The sequence below is a fragment of the Dinoponera quadriceps genome, unplaced genomic scaffold, assembly GCF_001313825.1.
Source record: "Dinoponera quadriceps isolate SergipeBrazil2010 unplaced genomic scaffold, ASM131382v1 scaffold405, whole genome shotgun sequence".
NCBI lineage: Eukaryota > Metazoa > Arthropoda > Insecta > Hymenoptera > Formicidae > Dinoponera > Dinoponera quadriceps.
The window spans coordinates 3,401,068-3,421,446 of NW_014554754.1; the positions used below are offsets into that span (position 1 = coordinate 3,401,068).

General features: G+C 48.9%; 1 protein-coding gene across 1 annotated transcript in view; it reads right to left on the reverse strand.

Annotated features, from left to right (window-relative positions):
- LOC106741318 overlaps positions 1-20,379 on the reverse strand; it is a 206,265-nt gene that overhangs the window by 47,675 nt on the left and 138,211 nt on the right. The window contains exon 3 of the mRNA XM_014613157.1: positions 15,949-16,081. Coding sequence (XP_014468643.1) covers positions 15,949-16,081 — 133 coding nt within the window. The remainder of the gene's footprint in view (positions 1-15,948; positions 16,082-20,379) is intronic.

A 20,379-nucleotide genomic window follows, 5' to 3' on the forward strand; every position in this document is an offset into this window, starting at 1 on the left:
TAATTTAAAATAGATCTTCGATGGAATCTTGATTCGAGGCTTACGTGTAAAAAACGTCAGGGTGAGAGGCGCAATGTTGAGAACGATAAAGTTGCGACGAACAGTGCCGCCCGTCGGTATTTTCGCCGAGTTAAAATCGACCTCGAGCCACACCCGGCATCGAATCTATCGTTAAAATTACGGTCGCGAGTTGTATGTTGTTATATTACACAGAATCAATCTATTCCTAAAAATATTTTGCTACATTGCGCTCGACACTCAATTAAAATCGCAATAATTGGGTAATCTGACAATAATCGCATTATAGCCATGGTCTAGTTAATTATTATTACACGCGAACTAATTCGTCGCCATGGAAATAGTGCATAATATGCAGCGCGGCTGTAGAAGTAGTAAATAGTACGCGTCTGACGCGACTGTGATGAAACCCTCTTTGAGCGTTCCTCGTCATCAGCCCTGAGAGATTATTGGACACTGCCGGCTATCTCATATCGTGGATCTTAATATTCCAGCAGGCAATGACGCGGATCCACGGTACATAGAGGCTGATTACGACTGTCCCTTTGACTCGGCGAAAGCCGCTCTTAATCACCGACATCAATGTTACCTACGTATCCGATTAAATAGTTTGATCTACCGGGATGCATAAACGAGCGCGGATCCTCCGTTTAATGCTCTTTACAAAGATACCGCGTCGATCATGCGCCGGATATTCCAAACGTTGGACATTAGAATTATCAACGGACGCGAAACGTTTCAGAATCACGTCGTCGTGCGCGATTACACGTCTTTCACGTGCGCTTCGCTCCGTCCTTCGGGACTTTTAAAAACGTGACCTCACTGGGTCGAGTCTTCCTGCTTTTATCTCGCGTCGTGTGCGTAGAACACGTAATCCCGAGAATCGTTACCGAAAATGTCCGCGAGGAGACCGGAGTCGCCGCAAATTTTGCAGTCGCGGAAGAATGAGGGAAAAAAAGAAAAGAGAGAGAATACACACATCGACGTTCGGCGCCACGGATTTCTATCGAGGCAACGATTGTGGGTCTCGCGGTTTACTCGGGCGGAAACATCGCGTTCGATCGTACACCCCGGAGAGATTCGGCCCGATCTCTTCCCCTTATCCGTTGAATATCTCCTCTCGCTATTTGTCCGAAGGAGGGTCGCCTACTACGAATCTCCGGTGTGCTTTCGCGCGCGCGAGTACGTAACCGAGCGTCTTTTCGCGAGCCGCCGCCGCAAGCCCCGGGAAGTTGCAAAGTGCGGCGGAACGAGGGCGAATGCTAAATTTTCGCGAAAAGCCCCGTCGAGCTGCTGCGAGAAGCCGAGTGTACGGGCGTCGAGTTGCTCCACGCTGCATCCAGCGAAAAGTAAACTGCAAGATTCCGCAATCTCGGTAAAGAGCACCGGAGTATTTTTATAATAAGCCAGTCAGCCTTCGCGGATTAACAGCGGCATGATAAGTTTCAGGCTCAATTACAGTGACTATCGAGAGATTTAGATTTACCGATGAGGTATTTTACCACGTTGTTACTTTTCAACATGGAACCGTTAATTTAACGGAGAACGTTCATTCCTCGAATTTGGTCAACTCGATTATCGTCCGAATCGAAATTTTGGCTCTGTGTTAAATTTTTAATTCTACAATATAGTAGAAGGTAAGAATTGAATTTCAATTCTAATAATATAACCCCTACTTTGATCCCGATGTCTTAAATTTCCTCGATTTTTTACATAAAATCGGACAAATCGAGGTCGATAATTCACCGTGCTCTTCAGCTTTCGTGCACACCGACTCGTTTCGTCGTAATTCGTTGACCGATTCACTCTTTCGACCGGAAACTGCATTTCCAGTCTCTTTTGTTCCTCCGTCGCCTCCCTCCCGCTGCAACAAATTCACGATATGCACGCTCTACGCTCGCAAATCGAGTTAATATCGAGGAGTACCGCGCCGGTTCGCCTAATTCAATCATCTCACGGTAACCAATGTTTCCTACGTAACCTCGCGTATAGAGAACTATCTTCGGTTTACGTTGTTGTCCGCGTGAGTTACGCGGCGAGGCTCGATCGATCGATCGCCCCCACGAATCTCGAATTCGTACACATTCGAACGCGTCCGACGCTTAAAGAAACACGTCGCATGTACACTTATCGAAATTGCATTTGGGAGATACGTTCTCGCGAGGGCGGCCGCGCAATCCTCATACAGCCGGAGCTTGTAACGAGCGAGGAGAGGTCCGCTCGCAGAATCCCGAATAACCGGTCTCCAAACAATCCCGAGGTATCTCCGGCAGCATGACGCCGGTACCAGATAGGTAGCTGTAGTAGCGCCCGGTTAATACGAGCCACAACGAAATCCTGTCGCGCACACGCGATAAGCCGGCCGCTTCTCCTCATCAGCATGATAAATAAACGCGAAAGTAAATATAAGTGTACCGCGACTAGTGAATATCCCCCTTAGATCGAGATAAGCGCGCACGGAGTACACGTACCCGCCGTCGGGTACATAATCTCCGCCACCCAGCCGCGTCCACGCGAGCGAGAGAGAGGGAGGGAGAGAGAGGACGAAAGGTATCGTTATCATAGAAATCGCGACATTACGCGGCATATGGCCGCACTGTATTAGTAAGCAGAAGAGGGGCCGAAGAGCTCGCCGGATTTCATCTTTCTCCCCTTCATCCCGCGTTCCTTACCCCCGCCTCGTCATCCCGTCCTATCTCGATCCCGTCGACTCTTTCCGCGTGTCTCGAACACCTTTTTACATCCGCTCCTACCTCCTACCTCCCCCCAATCTCCGACGGCAGCGACGGCTCTTTTGTCGGAAATTTATCCACTCAGATATCGGCCATGTCCTCGTAACTCCGGGATTTCCTATCGTCTCTTTCCTCCCTTTTTCCCCGTCGCTACCGTCGTCTCTGTTTCTCGATCTGCCTGTCGGTCTCTCTTCCTCGCCCCTTTGCCGCGACCCCAGAGAGATTCGTGGGTTGGATCTTTGACCGTTCGCCGTCTTTGCAGCGTCTCACCGTCGACGTTCCGGACTCGAGAGCTTCCACGCTCGATCTTGCTCCGTTGCGTCTCCGTGCCCTCGCATTGGTTAATACAACTTGCACTCTGCATTTTCTTCTTATTTCGCAATGCCTCTTTGTTCTGTGATTGAGTAGCGTCTCTTAATCTTTCGTTTGGCTTCCCGAGTTGATCTTTAGTTTAACGTTAAATCGGGTCATTCTCGTTTGCACGGAAACAGAACCTCCCGTTGCTGTTTCTTGGGAAGAGGACAATATTGAAGAAAATAGCCTAATGGAATTCCAACTCGGCGAAGATCAAAAGGTTAATGGCGTACAAATTGTAATTTTACGTTCCCCTGCCGCAGTCGGTTTCTTCCCATGTTCCATCTTGTCGAACTTTTCTCTCTTCGGCTTCGCTTCCGTAGGCGGGCCTCGGTAGAAATTTATCCACTTACTTATCCGACGTACCGAAGCTCCGCGGAGAATATCTTCCCTGTGTGTAGCCGTAGCACCGGTCGAAAATTCAATTTTTGACTGCGTTCGACATCTTTACTACTTCAAAAGGCCCGCTTTCTCTCTCTCTCTCTCTCTCTCTCTCTCTTCCCTTCTTCTCTCTCTCTCTATCTCCATCTTCGTTGAAAACTCGCGCGGTATTATTAAAGTAGTAAAAGAACATGCTTTCACGGAACGAATATCGTGAGGAATTTAATTTAACATTTTTTAGTAGCTTCCATCGCTCGTCGCCGGTACCGCTGTTAGCTTTCATCATTCTTTTACGCTAATCCATATTTGTGAACGTTTTTTCCAGCTTGCAATGGAGCCGGTTATCATTTAATTTGATCGCTGTTAAGCCTGTCGGATTTAAATTTGAAGTATGAATTTTCTAAAACATCGAATTCCTCGCATCGATTTTGCCCGCAGCCCATTTCTTAATTCTGCATTTCTCGTCAATTCTCGTAATATTTTCACTTGAGTCATCTTTCTTTTTTAATTTACAGTATATGCGTGTGAAGTTAATACCGCTATTTTGCAAATAAGAGGGGACGAAATTGTGTTGAATTTTGATTTTTTCGGAAAAGCAAAATGACGATGCTGGAAAAAAATCAATTTTTTTATTTGCCGCTTTGCTTCTTAAGATAATCGATTTTTTTTTATGGCACAACGTAATACAACTCAGTGTAATTTCGTTTTCTTTCTGTTTGCAAAGTGGCGATGCTAACTAACTTTATATACATTTATAATATTTGATCGCGACAACGTGAAATAATTCGCGCGCGAGGATCGCAGGTAGAATTCCGAAGCGAAACTTTGCACTCGCAGAACCGCCGCGTGAGAGAGAGATTCGTCGGCAGAGATCCGTTGCCAGATTTTAATGCAACCGCACAGAAAAGTCAACCCCAAGACGAATCGGCTGCCGAAGCCCCGGCATGACTTGCGAGGAGCTCTGGATTCGCTCTTTCTCTCCCTCTTTCTCCCTTTGATATCGCGCCGTCTCTTTTCTCTCCTTCTCTCCTCCATCTCTCCCACCATTCGCCGTCGCTTTTCCACCGTTCTTTTTTCTTCCTGCGGCGTAAGCTTTTTACTCGCGGAATTCTCGTCGCACAGGATGAGCCCGGAGGTTATCTACTGTCGATTGACCGGTTCTGGAAGCACGCCAAATCCTTTGGCCATCCTCCGCGCGGCCTAACGGCTCCCTTTATCTGCCTCTCCTCCTTTCTCCCACTTTCTCTCTCATTCCCTCATACCCTCTCAATTTCTCTCTCTCTTTCTCTCCCTTTTTCCTTCTCTCTCTCTCTCTCTCTTTTTCTCACCCTCCTCTCTGCTTCGTGCCTTTTTCGCACCATCTTCATTTCTTCTTCGAGCCTGAAGGTTCCTCCATTACTGGCGTCCTTTCTTCCCTCGTTGTTCTCATTCGCGGCCTTTGTCACCTCGCGCTGTTCTTGACGGATACTTTCTCGTTTCCCCTCCCTTTCCCTTTGTACTCTCCCCCTTTCTTTTCTCGTGATTTTGTCTCGAGAGTCTTTGCTGCATTTTTCTTTCTTAATAAAAACTTCTCCCTTAAAAAAAAAAACACTTGCCATCGCGCGTGTATGCTCCTAAGAAATATCGTGCAACTCGAACTGTGCAATACACATGACATATCTCACTCTTTTGTTTATTAACCTTAATTTCTTCGGTGCTGAAATTTTATTCTGTGTCAAAGAGAACGTTTAATACGACCGACATTACCGCGGTATTAAAGTCTCGCTTCGACGTGGATCTTGGCCGGCGTTGTCGTTCATGTAATACAAAACACCGCAACAAATTATTCCCGTTTCGTCGTTATCGGGAGGGATGAAGGAGGTGGCGATTTAACGAGCTCGCTTGGGGCGCGCTGCGACGATGGTTCTACGATGCTTCTCGTCTGGCATCCAAATTTCTTCCCGCTGACTCGTTTCGCGTTACCGCCGTCTGGACGGTCTCACAGGCAAAGAACTCGCGGCCAGACTCGTCCGCGTTTTTCTACTCATCGCTCAAAGCCGCGTGGATATACGTCCGACACAGTCCGCCGAGCGGATCTTCGCCAGGTCGAGACTTTTCGCGTATCTTTTAGCGTATCTTTTCTAACTCGCTATCTCCTGACCGCGTCTTTATCTTTAGCAACTTGTTTATTTATGGCTGCGTGAAATGCCGAGAGAGAGAGAGAGAGGGAGAGATATCGCGAGCAAGGGTTCAATCGATTGGCGCTAATCGTGATTAATTGCTTTAGCGTTACCGGGGAGAGGAGAACTTTGTGCCTGCTTAATGCTGAGATAAGGCGCTTCCTTGTCCCGCTTCCAAAACGAAGATATAACCGACGTATAATGTAATATTAATTACCAACCTCTTAAGTATCTCTCCACAACTGTGATAAAAGAAAAGAAAAAGAAAATGGATCATTTTTAGTCAAAGCTTCAATTATCGACTCTAAGCCGGTGTTACGTCGGGGGCGGTCGCAGTGTACACGAAGTGTAATATTTCCGATCGGTCGCTACGTAAAGTTCGATAATAATGGCTTAATTGCAGGTGTCTTGCGGTGCGACTCAGGGAGAAGTCCGCGATATCTCGACGTGTTTCATTCAAGTGTTCGGCGATTATACGGATCGATCGCGACGCGCCCGTGTCGCTTGCTTAATTATGCCGAAGTATATCGGCCGGTTGTACGCTCTCTTAAGTAACTCCAACTCGGTTAATTTAATCGGACAAGTCCGGCGATAATCGCGTGCTCGGAGCGTAATATTGGCAGCAGATGTCGTCCGATGCGATGCGATAACGTCACGATAACGATTGCACATTACGTTTACGAATCAATATCGAGCGCGCGGTATCGAATTATGGGGAAACCGCTCGCGTGCACACACACACACACACACACGCATAATCTAGACGACATTAGATCTCGTTATGCGATATCGATGCGCTGCCATTGTTCCATCTAACACGTGTGTCACAGTTCCCGTCGCGCCTTCGATTGTATTCGCGTCAGCGAGCGAAAAGTAAGCCGATTTTTAACCTCGCCCCCTCGAACATCTCGCGCGACAACAATCGCGTAACCTCCTCAGTTTTATCAGAGGGGGATTTAAATCTCCCCGGAAAGGAAACACGGAGCCACTCGAGACAGCGAGAAGGCACGGAGCCAGGTGAATATTTTCCGAAGCGCGCGCGTGCGGAGCTAATTAATGACCCGGGCCGGTCTAATTTATCGCGGTGATACGCAGCCGGATAAAGCGGCGAAAGAACACCGCGGCATTGTAGCGTATCCGCATTTATACTCTCGTTAAATAAATTCGCTCGGGGGCGGTGCGGGAGGAGAAGGTGGTTCTACGTGCCTCCTAACGTACGCCGAAAAGCCCGGAAGCCGCCCGCAGGTAAATGGTCGAGTGGATTCTACTCTCTCTCTCTCTCTCTCTCTCTTTTCCTCTCTCGGTATGCATGTTCGGTACGTGCTCGCGCGCTGTTACACTCTTTTCCGACCGCGCGCAGCGGGTGTTCAGTCACGTGTACGTGCTTACGCTTATAGGTGTAAGCGCTTATAAGTCCGCAGACACTTTCGCGCGAATTCTTGAGCGAACTTATCGGCGTCGGGCTGCTTATAAAATTTCGTGCAGCCGCCCATTTTCCGAGAGAGGAACACGAACGAGCTCTGTCTTCTTCTCTCTCTCTCTCTCTCTCCCTCTCTCGTGTTGCGAGAGTTGTTGAATGGTGCGGCTTGAAATGCGCTCGCTTGTTTCGCCGCTCGTACGCGGAATAGCACTCTCCGGCGCAAAACACCGTACGCCGTGCCATTAAAAAATCAATATTTAATTAAGCGTATCTCCGGGGAAGCGCGCGGAAGGTGAATCTTTTCAATGGCGCAATTACGGAAAAGCCAAGAGGGGATCGAGCTTATGTGATCTCTCTTGTTCCAAGAAGAAGAAAGAGACGCGTTCCGGTGTGAACGCCCGCGGAAATTCGGAGCCTCGATTAACGTCGGCTAACGTTATTCGACATTATCCGATACAGCGGGGCGCTAACGATAACACGATACGCTTCTGGAGGCGCCGAACGTGAGAGTTTCAGACCCACCTCCCCGTTAATTTATCAAGAACGGCTGGAGTAACGCTCCGAGTAATGTTTCTCGAGTAAACGCAATCCGGAAGAGCGATAACATCTCCTCCGCCCCTCCTCGTCACGGATAAACCCGGGGAATTCCTCCGCGATAGAACCACCTCGTCGTCGTCGTCTTGCGTTACCGCGAGAACCGCCTGGGTCTCGCGGAAATCTTCGCAGCGTGTGATCGCGCGTATATCGGCGCGAAAATGGAAACAGACGCGCTTCGCTCCGCCATCGCATACTCGCACCTAGTGCGCGTTGCGCCTCCGGGTCGCATCAGTTAAATAGAGTGCCGGTGCCCTCCGGTGGCCATGCTGGTTACTTCCAATTTCCGCCGTCTGTGTGGCGCTACTTCGGAATTCGGCTGCTTTCGCTCGTAGCCGCGCGCTTAATTAGACGTACGAGCTCTCGGCGCCGGGGGGAGGGGGGGGGGCGTTATGCGTGGCACGTGGTGGTCCATAGCGGCGCGATGCGACGTTTAATAAAGTCCGCCGGAAGTTACTTTGTAATTAACAATTAGGGGCAGCTGGAGAGAGCGGCGGCGGGATGAAGGGAAGGACGAGGAAGAAAGAGGTGGGAGAGACGACAGGCGACGGTCGAGTCGGGAACCGGGATGAGACAGGGGGACGAGGAATGCAGGTCGCACAAATTAACCCGTTTGAAATAATTACGAAGTAGCGGCGCGGTTATGAGGGCAGCCCGGGCTAAACGGGCGAGCGCGGGCTCGCTGTTTCAACCGGAGCTTTTTTTCTTCCCATTTCACGGGAGGTCGCGCGGAGTTCCATCCTGAATCTTGTCGACGCCTGTTTCCGCGCTGTACCGACTTTTTTTTGCTTTTACGAGAAATTGTTATCTCGATACGTGTGCATGGACGGACGGACGCGATACGACCGGACGATTATTTTACGCGAGAGAGATTATAATTGTCGTTATAATCTTTATTACCGCTACCGCTGCTGCACCGCCGTTGTTCTCGTGGGTGTTATTGTTATTGCCATAGTTTCTCGCAAACGATGCCGTGGTAAAGGATCCTGATTATTATGATGCTTGATATGGTGGAAAAGGGAAGAAATCATTATTTTCCTGAAAAAAAACGGAATAGATTCCGATGAGAAAATTTCCTACGTGGGTTGTCGTCCTGATGAATTTCGGAGATACTTGAAAAGTTTGGCCCTGTGAAAACATTTTCCGACGCTGTCTTTTTCACATCTTGCGGTAATGAATTCCACGGTGTAACCGCGGAATAACTAAAAGATTTTTGACATATGCTGGTTCTGCGTCCAGGAAAGCAAGCACTTTGTCCATGTTTGATTCAGTGCGCGTTCCCTTCCACCCCGGAACTACCTCACACAATTCATCCGCTATGTAATCTGGCTGTTCGGTCGAAAGCACAGAAAACAAAAAGCATCCTACAACACACGACCTCCTCTTTCCAACCGTGAGCCACTGCAAGGCTTTATACTCGTCATGACGCAAATTGAAAATGAAGTACATTGCAGGAATTCATCAAGTAATCCCAGTTCCAACGACTGCTGCTGAGTAAGATCGCTGTAAAAATCATACAGCAGTAATTAAACATTGGAAAAATCAGAGAGGATACTAGTCGGATTTTCATCCTTGCACAGAGAGGCAATTCTTTTTATATTTAAGCTCCCGTAAAGCTCTATTGATTTTGTTTGAGATTGCACAAATATGTGGGGGAGAGAGAGAGAGAGAGAGAGCGCGGACGCGGTGTGTGCCCGCGTAATTTGCAAACAGCGGTGTTCCTTGACGCGAAACAGCGGCTCGTTTATCGCTCGCACGACCGACGAAACAATTCTTTCCGGCATCAGCCGCCGGATCGAATTATGGCGTGCGGCTCTCGGAATCGAAACGTTGGCGGAACGAAATCACGGGTGCGAGCGAGCAGACGCGTATTGTGAACTCGCGGAAGTACTATCGGGTTTAATTAAGCAATCACGCGTCGGCCGCAAATGATCAATCCGCGAGTACAGGTGGCTTTCCCCTTCCCGTCGGCCCGCCGCCCCCGCCTCTTCTAGATCGAGGCTGATTTTCACCGGAACGTACTCTCGTCCGCCAATCGTGTGCCTGTAATCAATTCGTCGAGCGGTGGGTCGCGCGACGAACGGCTCGCTCGTCGCGCGACCCATAATGCCCGTTTGTTGCATCCCAATTATGTACTTTGCCGGAATTATACTCGATGCCGACGGACGCGCATCGATATTCTCGCCCCGTGTTTTCCGGCCGCCGCCCCACCGACCTGTTACGAGGAGGAGATTTAGCGCGGGGTTGCGTCGAATCGCGCGGAATTAAAACGAGTCGGGTCGATCGCCGTGTGAATCAAACATTGGCCCTTGCCAAGCGCCGGTTGGGCGCAAGTACGTGGCCCAAGGCGCCGATCGCACGTTGCTGCTCGTGTCGAACTTTTGGGAGCTTTGCTTGTCCGAGCGTGACAGGGTCTCAATTATCGGAGTGCGGTTTAACACGCGAAGACTCGCGGACGTTCGAACGTCGCTGAATAAAACACCCGATCTTTCGCTTTTACGGTTTCGGCGTGGAAGAGAGAAATCGATTTGATGTGCATTTCTCGCTGGGATGAGACTCTCCGAATCTTTAATAAAACAAGAAGAGCTCTGAGCAGTACCGGCTCATACTCAACGACACGGGTTTAATTACAATTAATTACAACAATATTATCAACAATATTCATCTGCAAAGAGCGGCTTTAAAAGGAGAGTTTCTGAAAAGGTCTTCGGAGAAAGATGAATGTAATTTTTAATTCCCCAGTTATAACTCTGTTTTTATTTCATTTCAATAGTGGAACGTAAACGCTTATCGAACGATATTCCTTCATATTAACGTGAATTGTTTCATTCTATTCTAGTCTAGCATATTGCACGTGTTCGCTAATTAATTTATATAACGAAAGTACCATTATTATATGAGGAATGCCTGGAAATTTAAAATCTTTAACGCGCGCGCAGAATAATCGTATAATTGTGTCGGAACGGGCCGAACTACATATATTGAATCACAGCATAATAGCCAATTGTTCCATCTATAGCGAAAATGATCTACTTGCAGTATTGTCTGCGAGCTATCGATTGACCGCATTGTGCGCGGCTGACATCATTACGCCATATATTACTAGAGTAGCGTGCTAATTAGGTGCCACTTGATAATCAATAAAACCCATGATAATGTTCCGCCGAATGATCCGTCTTTTTCCGCGGTGGCCGCCCACAACGATTGGCGGCGTCTCGACTTTTCCGCGCGAAGGTCTTGAAGAATCAGCGGAAACGGTTAGGGGTGACGTCGCTTTTTAACGGAAATTCCTCTCTTTCCGCGAATTTATAAGCTTCGATGCCTCGATGTGACGCATCTGTGTGATGAAAAGTGCGATGTGCGGGGAAACGAGGTCGACAGCGTGAGAAACAGTGCGCGTTGACGGCGAATCAATTTAAACGTTTCGAAAACCGAGCGAAAGGCAGCTGCGGTTTTTGTCCGATTTACCCTGCTCGTCGACTTACGAAAGGACGATGAAGAAGCTGGCAGGATATCGCGGCGGGACGGACGATCGAGAGGGGAGGGGACCAAATCCTCGACGACGTCTCTCATGCATAATCCAGGAGTTTGTATTTCCTCGGTAAGAGACGCCGTTGCGCTTCCGGGATTAAGTAGATACTTTTGTTTCCGCGTGCGTTACTGCGGCACTGCGCGGTTCCAGCAGAATCTCTGCCATCACACAGCCCCGAGGTGACGACTTGTCGCGATGAAAATTATGCGATTTGCCTAATTATCCGTGCCGATTATTGGATAACGCGATCCAACACAGCGTCGCCTGATTCGCCGTCCGTGGTGATTCAGAGTCCTTATTTTTTAACGGGTACATGCGATGAAAATTCAATTGCTTCATTAATTAGCGAGAAATTCGCGACCGTTATTGCAACGATACGAGATGGTCGTCGCTACTTCAGTGCTCGAGCACGCTGAAAAGAGCACTTGCTCGCGATATTTTCATTTCTGACGACCTTTTATGGCCATAGAGCAGCATGGGGGGTAGGGAGGAGAGAATAGTTGCTAGTAAACCGGACAGAAAGACGCTTCATTAAGCCGCTCGCATTCACGGGGGATATATGCATTTCCAAGCGTTTTATGCATTTTCTAGACGCCCCCTTTCATATGTTGTTCAAATACGGCCGTATGTACTCTTCATTATGAGAAATATCAGCGACCCAAAGAATATAAAGCGCCGGTGTGCGGTTTTACGATCTGGATGCGCTTTTCGCAAGTGCATAAATTTGCCTTGGTAAAAATTTACCGCTCTCCAACATAGAGAGAGGGGGGAGGGGGGGGAGGAAGAGGCCGGAATTAAATACATATCCATAAATTGTCGCTTCGACGAGATGAAACGCGCTGCTCGGCTTCTTTGTCTTTAATAATTCCGACAAACGCGCTCGATCGACACCATTAAGCGGCCATTATCGACCGGCGCGTTCACATTTCCCGCATTAGTCCGAAGCTCGCAATTGCAAAAATGTTCTGCCCGCCTATTTTACGAGGACGCGTAATCAAGCCGACGCGCGATTCTGTTTACGAGGAATGTCGGCGGTACGTATTAATGATATCTCCGCGGAATTCGTTCCCAACAAAATATCCTCTCCCCTGCGCACGCTTCGCCTTTGTGATCTCGCGCGTAACGCAAGGTCCGACGGGGGGACAATTTACAAATTACGCGTTTTCCGCTCATCGCGGAAACGATCCGACGCGAAATAAATGCCACGCGGCAAATGTTTCTCGCAGTCACGCATTTTTTCATCGCGCGCTTCAGGAACGCGAACGCTCGGTCGGCAAACTCGCGCACAGGTTTCAATTATTTTATGCAAACGTCGCGAATTCGTAATTTCCCGGCCGTATCGATTAACGCGTCGCGCCATCGAGTTTACGAAAATTCTCCCTCCTCGTCGCGCCTGCCACGAAACTCATTAAACCCGCAAGCGGAATCGCCGGAACGCGATGAGCCTCGTGTAGCTCGGCGCGCGATCGATGTGTCCGATCAATTTTCCGGGCATTCTTTATCGGGGATCGAGACACGCGCGATGAACAAATTTCATCTCGCGATCCCAGCCGTCGAATTCTTTTCACCACTCCGAACATGACTTACTTTTCAATAATGGATCGCGCACTTTGCCCGAACGTGGCGCGATTTTTTGCCGCGGCCGATCGATCTGAATCTTTAAATCGGCCGTGCGCGGTTTTGGCGAACCGGGATTAAACTGAATTTCAGATATCACTGACGGACGACAGCCGAACGATTTCAGGCCGGGCACGATGTTCGCGAATAAAAAAAAAAAACAACTTTTAAGTGAATGCGGTCACGGGCTGTCAAAAATTTGCGTTCGATCGGAACAGTCGTAACACTTCGACAACAGCGCCAGCGAATTCGGTCGAGACCGAATCGAGAACGGAGATAGGCTCGCACCCGCGAAAATATTCGACGGGACAGGCGAATACGCTTTTTTTTCGCTTCTTTTTTCGATGATGTATGGTGATAAACGATGTAAATTTTTTTCAGTGAAGAGCAGACAAAACGAAAGAGAGAGAGAGAGAGATAGGCGGAGAGATAGATAGATAAATAGATAGAGAGAGAAAGAGAGAGAGGGGGGGGGGGGCAGGGGGGATCGTTCCTGCGGCCCCTTCCCAACGGGCAAAAACAAATTTCGNAGAAACAAATTTCGCGCGGTCGACGAGCAGGGCTCGCAAAACCGGACAGCCCGTTCTCTTTTGCAGTTACGCGTTTCTTTTTTTCCACTCCGGCCAGTTTCCGTTTCCTCTTCCCTCCCCCTCCCCCCCTACCCATCCCTCCCTTGACCGCCCGTTGCTCTTTTGTCTCGTTCTCCGGGACTAAAACACCGCGTATTATCCATCAAACAGGGATCAAATCGCCATGTTGGAATCTCTTTTCGAACACGCGTATTTATGAAGTAATCATTCGCTCGGCTTCCTCGTTACTTTGTAACACAGGAATCCTTGAAATTTCACGACAGGCAGCTTTGGCGAGCATGCAAAATATGTCGTAATTAGAATTATCGGCGATAGTACGCGAATGTGAAACTGGAGCGTTTTGAAAGAAGATTATTCCGGCAATTCGAGGCCGCGTATAACCGGTCAATTCGACGGAGTGAGTAATCGAATTACATTGTAATCGAATTGCACGACCCGATTGTGCGCAGCTTCGGCCTCGTTCGCGAGTCGCCGAGTATAATTTCCGATGAATCCTTGATGAGCAAAGGGCTGAGACGCGACATACGGGCTGTGTCGATTTTCAATCGCCGGCCAAAATCGCTTTTTCCCCCGCCGAGTCGAATATTCGCCGTATCGCGGATTCGCAACTTTTACCGGCGAATCCGCGATACCGCGGCGGCAGCTTCGTCTGCTCACCGACTGCGGGTGCCTCGCCAGCCTGGACGTTTTCGTCATTCGCAAGTGATTTACGTGGCCCGGCCAAGAATCGAGACCCGCGAGCGATAGGCAGAATTGCGGACGCGTTATTTTTTCGGGAGGACTTATTCATCGGCACCTGTCGTCCCGAAACCGGCTTTCCCGTCGCTAGCAGTAAAACCAAAAAAAAAGAGAAGGGAAAAAGGTGGAAAAAAGAGGGAACATCGCGTTCGTATGGCGTACATTTAATTGATCTCTCGCACGAGCGGAGGCACTTTTCGAAGATAAATTTCGGCGTTGATTGATTCTCGACGGCTACGTGCGCCCGCGCATCACCTCCGGTGATAATGCTATTTTTCTTCCGTCGGCCGACCAAGTTGATCATTTCGCAGACGCGCAATGCTTGCCGGCCGATTTATCCGCCGGCTGAAACGCGGACGATTTTATTGGGACGATTGGACCGGGACAAATTAACATCGCTGACCGATGACGCCATTTCAGCGGCGCGTGGGAACATGATAAACGCGGGGCGCGTATTTTACGTGATTCGCATATGAATTATAATGTACATAATTAAATGGTTAATTGAAACGTACGCATTTAATGACGGCCCGGGAACATCGTCGGGCAACACGGCCGCCTGGTAACGCGGACGAAATCAGTGTAAGTGTGTCATCATAAAACGTCCGGCGGACCATGCGCAGCTTTTATCGCTTAATTGCCTATTAAGGCGCAAAATTATGACGATTGTCCGAAGATGTACACACCGATGGCGGCGTATAATTTTTTGCGCGAGCGACATGATATTTTTCTCTCTTTTTTCTCCGCTCAACTCGCGCTCGATTGACGGATCAGTGATTCGTGAAATGTCGCGAATATTAAAGCGGCAAACACACACGTATCTCTTTTATATCACTCGTTATTGAGAATTGTACCACTCGTGCATTGAGAAAAAAATACTGACTTCGTCATCACAAATTTTTTTTGTAACCGATAAATATCGAAGAAAATATCACGAGTAATATTTGCTCCTGAACATTTCAACTTTTTTTTTCAGTGTACGCGTGAAAATGTTGCTTCGAAGGATAATGAATTCTTGACGTAGCAACAGAATATGTTTCCATCGAAAATTGAGGAATTCCGGCACGTGGTAAATTCCAACGTTATCATTGCCGCTAAAACGATAAATTTCACATTTCTTTCGCGCGGACACATGCAACAATTTGACGGAACAAAATATTGTAAAGCGCACCGCGCGTGAAATATTACTGTCGGACGCGTGTCGTGCGGTATCATTATTTGCGCACGCCGCACAATGAAATGATTGGTCGCGTGTGTAATTAAAAAGTATATTTAGGCGAGCACCCAAGACACGAATTAATGGTGCGAGGATGTGCGAAATGGTTTGCGGTACGAACCGGCGGACAACTATTTCACAATAAAACAGTCCGGTCGCGCCGCTGTTACCGAAATAGTTTATCGCGCTCGGCAATACATAAATATCCCATAATGGCAGATATTGTTACCGGTAACTCAAACGAACAGGCGTGAGTTTCTATTGGGCATTCGTGAATTAACGGGACCGTGGGATTTTATGTGTAACGAGAGGATATTACCGGCCGCGATATTATCTCGATTTATCGTGGAGGATTTAACAAGTTCGGGAGATTCGGAATAAGAGATTTATCGTCGAAATGTGGGGTAGAGGGGAGTGGGTTCATCGAATGAGCGAAGAATTCGTGTAATTTTGGGCGGACATGCGCGACGCGGACCAGACGCGCGAGCCGGAAGTCCATGTCGAAAAACCAAATTTTATCAGTGATTAATTTTCTCCACACCGAGAACCACGCGAATCGATGGATCGTCCGATGCGAAATAAAAAATGAATACTCACAAATCACCGTCAGATTGGCTGTCTGGTAGGTGGTGGCGAAAAACGGCCCCTCGGTGGAAACCTCGCACTTGTACTGACCCGAACTTGCCAGGACGAGGTTCCTCAGCTTTATCGAATTCTCGTTCGATTTCTTCTGCGGGCAGAAAGAATACAGGGATATTTGCTTTGCTAATGGAGGAATTTCGCAGCGAGACGTGATGTTATCGTCTAGCGGCGGATCTGGACTCCGCTCGAAGTTGGCGTTTGCGTATACGTGGCGCGTACGTGTAGCCGTGTTTTGGCGTGCGCTCGGCATTATTTTCCGTGACAATCAACGTTGAAATTGTATTCGCGAGATAATGGAATTTCCGGGGCTAACAGCGGGGCTAACAGGAAGCTTCAATCTTCCATGGAGAAAGATTACAGCGCATATAACTTTTATAACAGATATATTATCCACGAGGAGTGTATGAAATTTTCAGTTGCAACTTTGAAATAATTATAACCATAGAAGCTATAAATAATTATAACTATAACAACTATAAATAGTTACAATTATAAGAGTGATGTAATATAATTAATAAATATGCGTATCGATTGATAAGTATAATATACTTAATTAGACACTTGCCGAGGTTTATCGGAGGACACAGTTTATATCGTCCCATTGCTCGAGCAGCCGTGCACTTTGTGCTTCCGGTTTTGCCGGGGTTAATTAGATTCAATCGCGCGTCTCCATCTGTCACGATGCTCGAAGAGTCATGTTCCGCTGTCAGAATGGCGGTCGCATTGTCTTCGCGAGCCGTGCGCCGACCTACCACGTGCGACTTCATTGATAGCGGGAGGAAGGCGTTTGCGGCTTATCGATAATTCATGGCCCGTTACCGGAGCCCGAGACACGGCCTCGGCTGCTCGCATTAGGTTCGATTAGGTACATCCGCGGTCCAATTAGCTCTCCATGGTATGCGACGACGACGAAGCCGGCGCGACTCGCGGGCCCGTTAACATTTACGGGAAATCGAGCGTCCGTATCGATCGCGACATCGATTCGATCGCAGCGGAAATCCCGCCCGAGACACCGCGGCATTCCGATAACCGATGGATTCCGACGTGGCCTCTCGATCGGTCGGCGTCTCGATTTCGCTCGGACGATGAATGTTGAATTTTCGCCGTGCGGCGCTCAACTAAATAATTCTCCGCTCGCGATTCTCGAGCCGCTACGGCGAGATCAAATTTGACCTCGATGTGGTGTTCGCATTAGCGGGAAATTTCACCGTAATAAAGGAGAATGAGATCTAATTAAAGTCGAGAGCTCCAAATTGCAGATTAATTTTTCACTCCGCAGTCTTCGGCGAAAAAGGGCTAATTTCGCGTAGGGAAATTTTTCAAACGGTGCTTCTCGTGCCATTGCCTGCCGCGTCGGGCATGTTTGCGGGCTGCGTTATTTTGAAATTCCTCACGCAGGTCGACTCGAAGTGACCCTCGCGGGTCAACGCGGAGGGAAGCGGATTATGGACGGGGCTGCCTTCAATTTGACCGTCGAGAAGCGCCGAGACACTCGCATCCAGCCTGCTACCGCAGCCGATAAAAGCCGTCTCTTCCGTAATTTCCGGCTATATTAACGGCATCTCCGGACGGTCGCGTCCCCGATATTCTGATAATCCGTGCACTTCCAGACGCTGAGGAAAATGGCCGTTGGTTGTGACAGGCAGCCTCGTCCGACGATCCGGATGACTCGCGGTGGTGGCTAATTAAAGTGAATTAGAAACTTTCGTCCACCCGATCGCCGTCGCGGTGCCAAGGAGACGCGATAACCTTTAATCAGTTTGATGTATCTGTGTAGGCTGTCGTATCGGAACTGACTGATCACGATCCTCGACGTCGTCGGTGATAGAGGCTTTCTTTTTACTTTTTGAATTCACGTTTAATTGAATTTATTTTCACACGCAGATACATCTTATATTTTAACTCCGCATTTAATCGGATTTATTTTTGTATAAAGTGTGGGGTAACACGAGCAAATCATCCTTTGAAGAGGAAGGTAACAGTCATTTTTAACTCTCATCTAACAAGGTTCATGTAGCCACAAGTATACTTCAATGTCTTTTAATAATTAATGCGTTGCGGTTAGAGAATATATACGAGATCGATGTTGCGAGCTCGCGGAACTCGTCTTTTTACAGTCTTCGCCCACTTGGCGAGAGCGCGCTCAGACAAACGAGCTCGTTGCCGTAATTTAATTTCGCACTCGGTGTACTTCACATTTACGAGAAGCACCTAACGCGCAAAAGTTGGAAAGTTGAATAATGCACGGTCCGATGACGCGACGCGATAGATTACCCTCGTAAACGAGCGGAGGAGAGACGCATTATGGTCGTGAACCGAAAGGCGGAGTGTATGCGGCGCGGAATGTCGATCGATATTTATCGGCCGGTCCGGTTTCAAGCCAATAAATCGCGCCGACGATTGCAAGTGAGCGCGACCAAAGAAGATTAGCGGTTATGGGCCGAAAGTGATTTACTCAATGGAGAAGCGCGACAGGAGCAAGAGACTATAATTTAAGCAGGGCCCGGAAATGAAAATTGCTCCTGGTATTCGGTTTGTTCGCGACCGACCGCCGGAGTCCGCCGGAGAACGGCTCTCGAGACAATGAAATTACGAATTATCCGCGACGGAAGGACCGAGGGAAAAACGCGCGAGATGCGTACTTCTGACAAATAGGAAGTTAACCTCGAGATACTTAGTTCGCGTTTTCAATGAATACCTCCGCTTAATTCTCTCTCTTCCGCGCGGTAACTTCGCGCCGCGCTCCTCCCTCGGGGGATAAGATCCAGTCGGATAAAAACGCGGGGATTGTACACGCGTCGCGCGGAAATAGCTACGGTCGTTTTCCACCGCGACGGAATATTTCCGCGACACCCCAGTGTAAGACCAATTCCTCAAAATGCGCGATGGAGCTTTCGGGAAGGGGGGAAGTTTTAAATTCCGCGTGCGCGAGTCGCGGCGCGCTGCGACGGCTGGTGTCTTCTGGCGCGAGTCGCCGAGGAGGAGCAAAAAAATTACGAATCCGACGGGGGCTCGACGGTGTAATTTCCTCGAGGTAATAAACTAAAAGCATCTTTCCCCGGCTGTCTTCCACCGAACCTGCCCCGTGTCTTCTGTACCGTCTCGGCTCAGCACCAGCTCACTCTCCTTTTCCCTTCTCTCTCTCTCTCTCTTTCCCTCACTTCCTTACTATATTCGAGGACAAAATTACTTTTACCGGCGGATAGAAGCTCGAAATAATTCGAGGGACGAGGAAGCGAAGTCGGAGAACTTAGGCAAATTCGCTCGGAGCCCTCCTTGACTTCGTCCTTTAAGTTTCGAAATTGTACACCGCTCGCGTATTAAGAGAGACCCGCTGCCTTGTAGAGCAGACGAGGGTGGAGATGGGTACGATGGGGGAGGAGGGGAAAACTACGGCAGCGAGATCCTCCCGGAATAGGATACGAAGGAGAAGAGGAAGCGAAGGACGTCTCGAAGTTTTCGACTCCTTGATGACATTGCGCTGTAAAATTAATCGCGCGGAGCGAGATTTAATGGTGTGCTTTGCGGGCGACGGAAGTGTCAGCGGCGGCAGCCAAACGGTCTAAATTACGTCCTGTCGCTCGCGATCATTGATAATTAATCTCGAGTTCCCCGGTGAAAAAAGTGGTACAAGTGGCGCTCTCGAGCCCGGCGATACGGATTTTCTATCGGGGAATATTTCAAGCGGAACTCAATCCCGCGTTGTTAGCGCTGCTTCTGCGAAAGAATCGGAATTCGCCGGACTATAACGATAAGATATATTCCCGATCTCGGGGAACGTGGAGCGCGCTGCCTCGGCTTTAACTTCGGCTTCATTTATCCCGTCGCGCGCGCTTTCTTCGCCGAAACTCCCGAGGTCGTTATTTGAGAAACCGCTGTGAAAGCCGAGATTCGCGATGCCTCGTTATCGATGTCGCCGTGTGTCTCTCGCGGCTTTCTTTGTGTCGGCCGACAATCCGCCGTTTCATCAATTGAATCTCCCGACTTCGCCTACTTTTGTTGCGACCCACGAAGTGGTGAAAGAGGAGGAGGTGGAGGCTCCTCCCGTCTCCGAGATAGACAGAAATTCTACAAAAGGACGCGCAACAATCAGCCTCTCCTCGGGGATGTGCGAGGAGAAACGCGGGCGTTGGCGATGGTTCAGGGGTTGCTCGGGCCGCTCTGTTGCCGGTATGCAGACGCGAAAGTTTTCGAATCCCGGATAACGAGATGTTGATTCGCAACTTCTTACCGCGACTGCAAGTATAATACCTAAAGAGAGAGAGAGAGAGAGGAAGAGATAGAGCAAACCCTGTGCGCGCGCGCCCTAGACATCTTCGCTAATCTACGTCGCCGAATAGAACTTCAGCTCTCCCTCTCTCGATCTATCCCCCCCCCCCCCCCCCC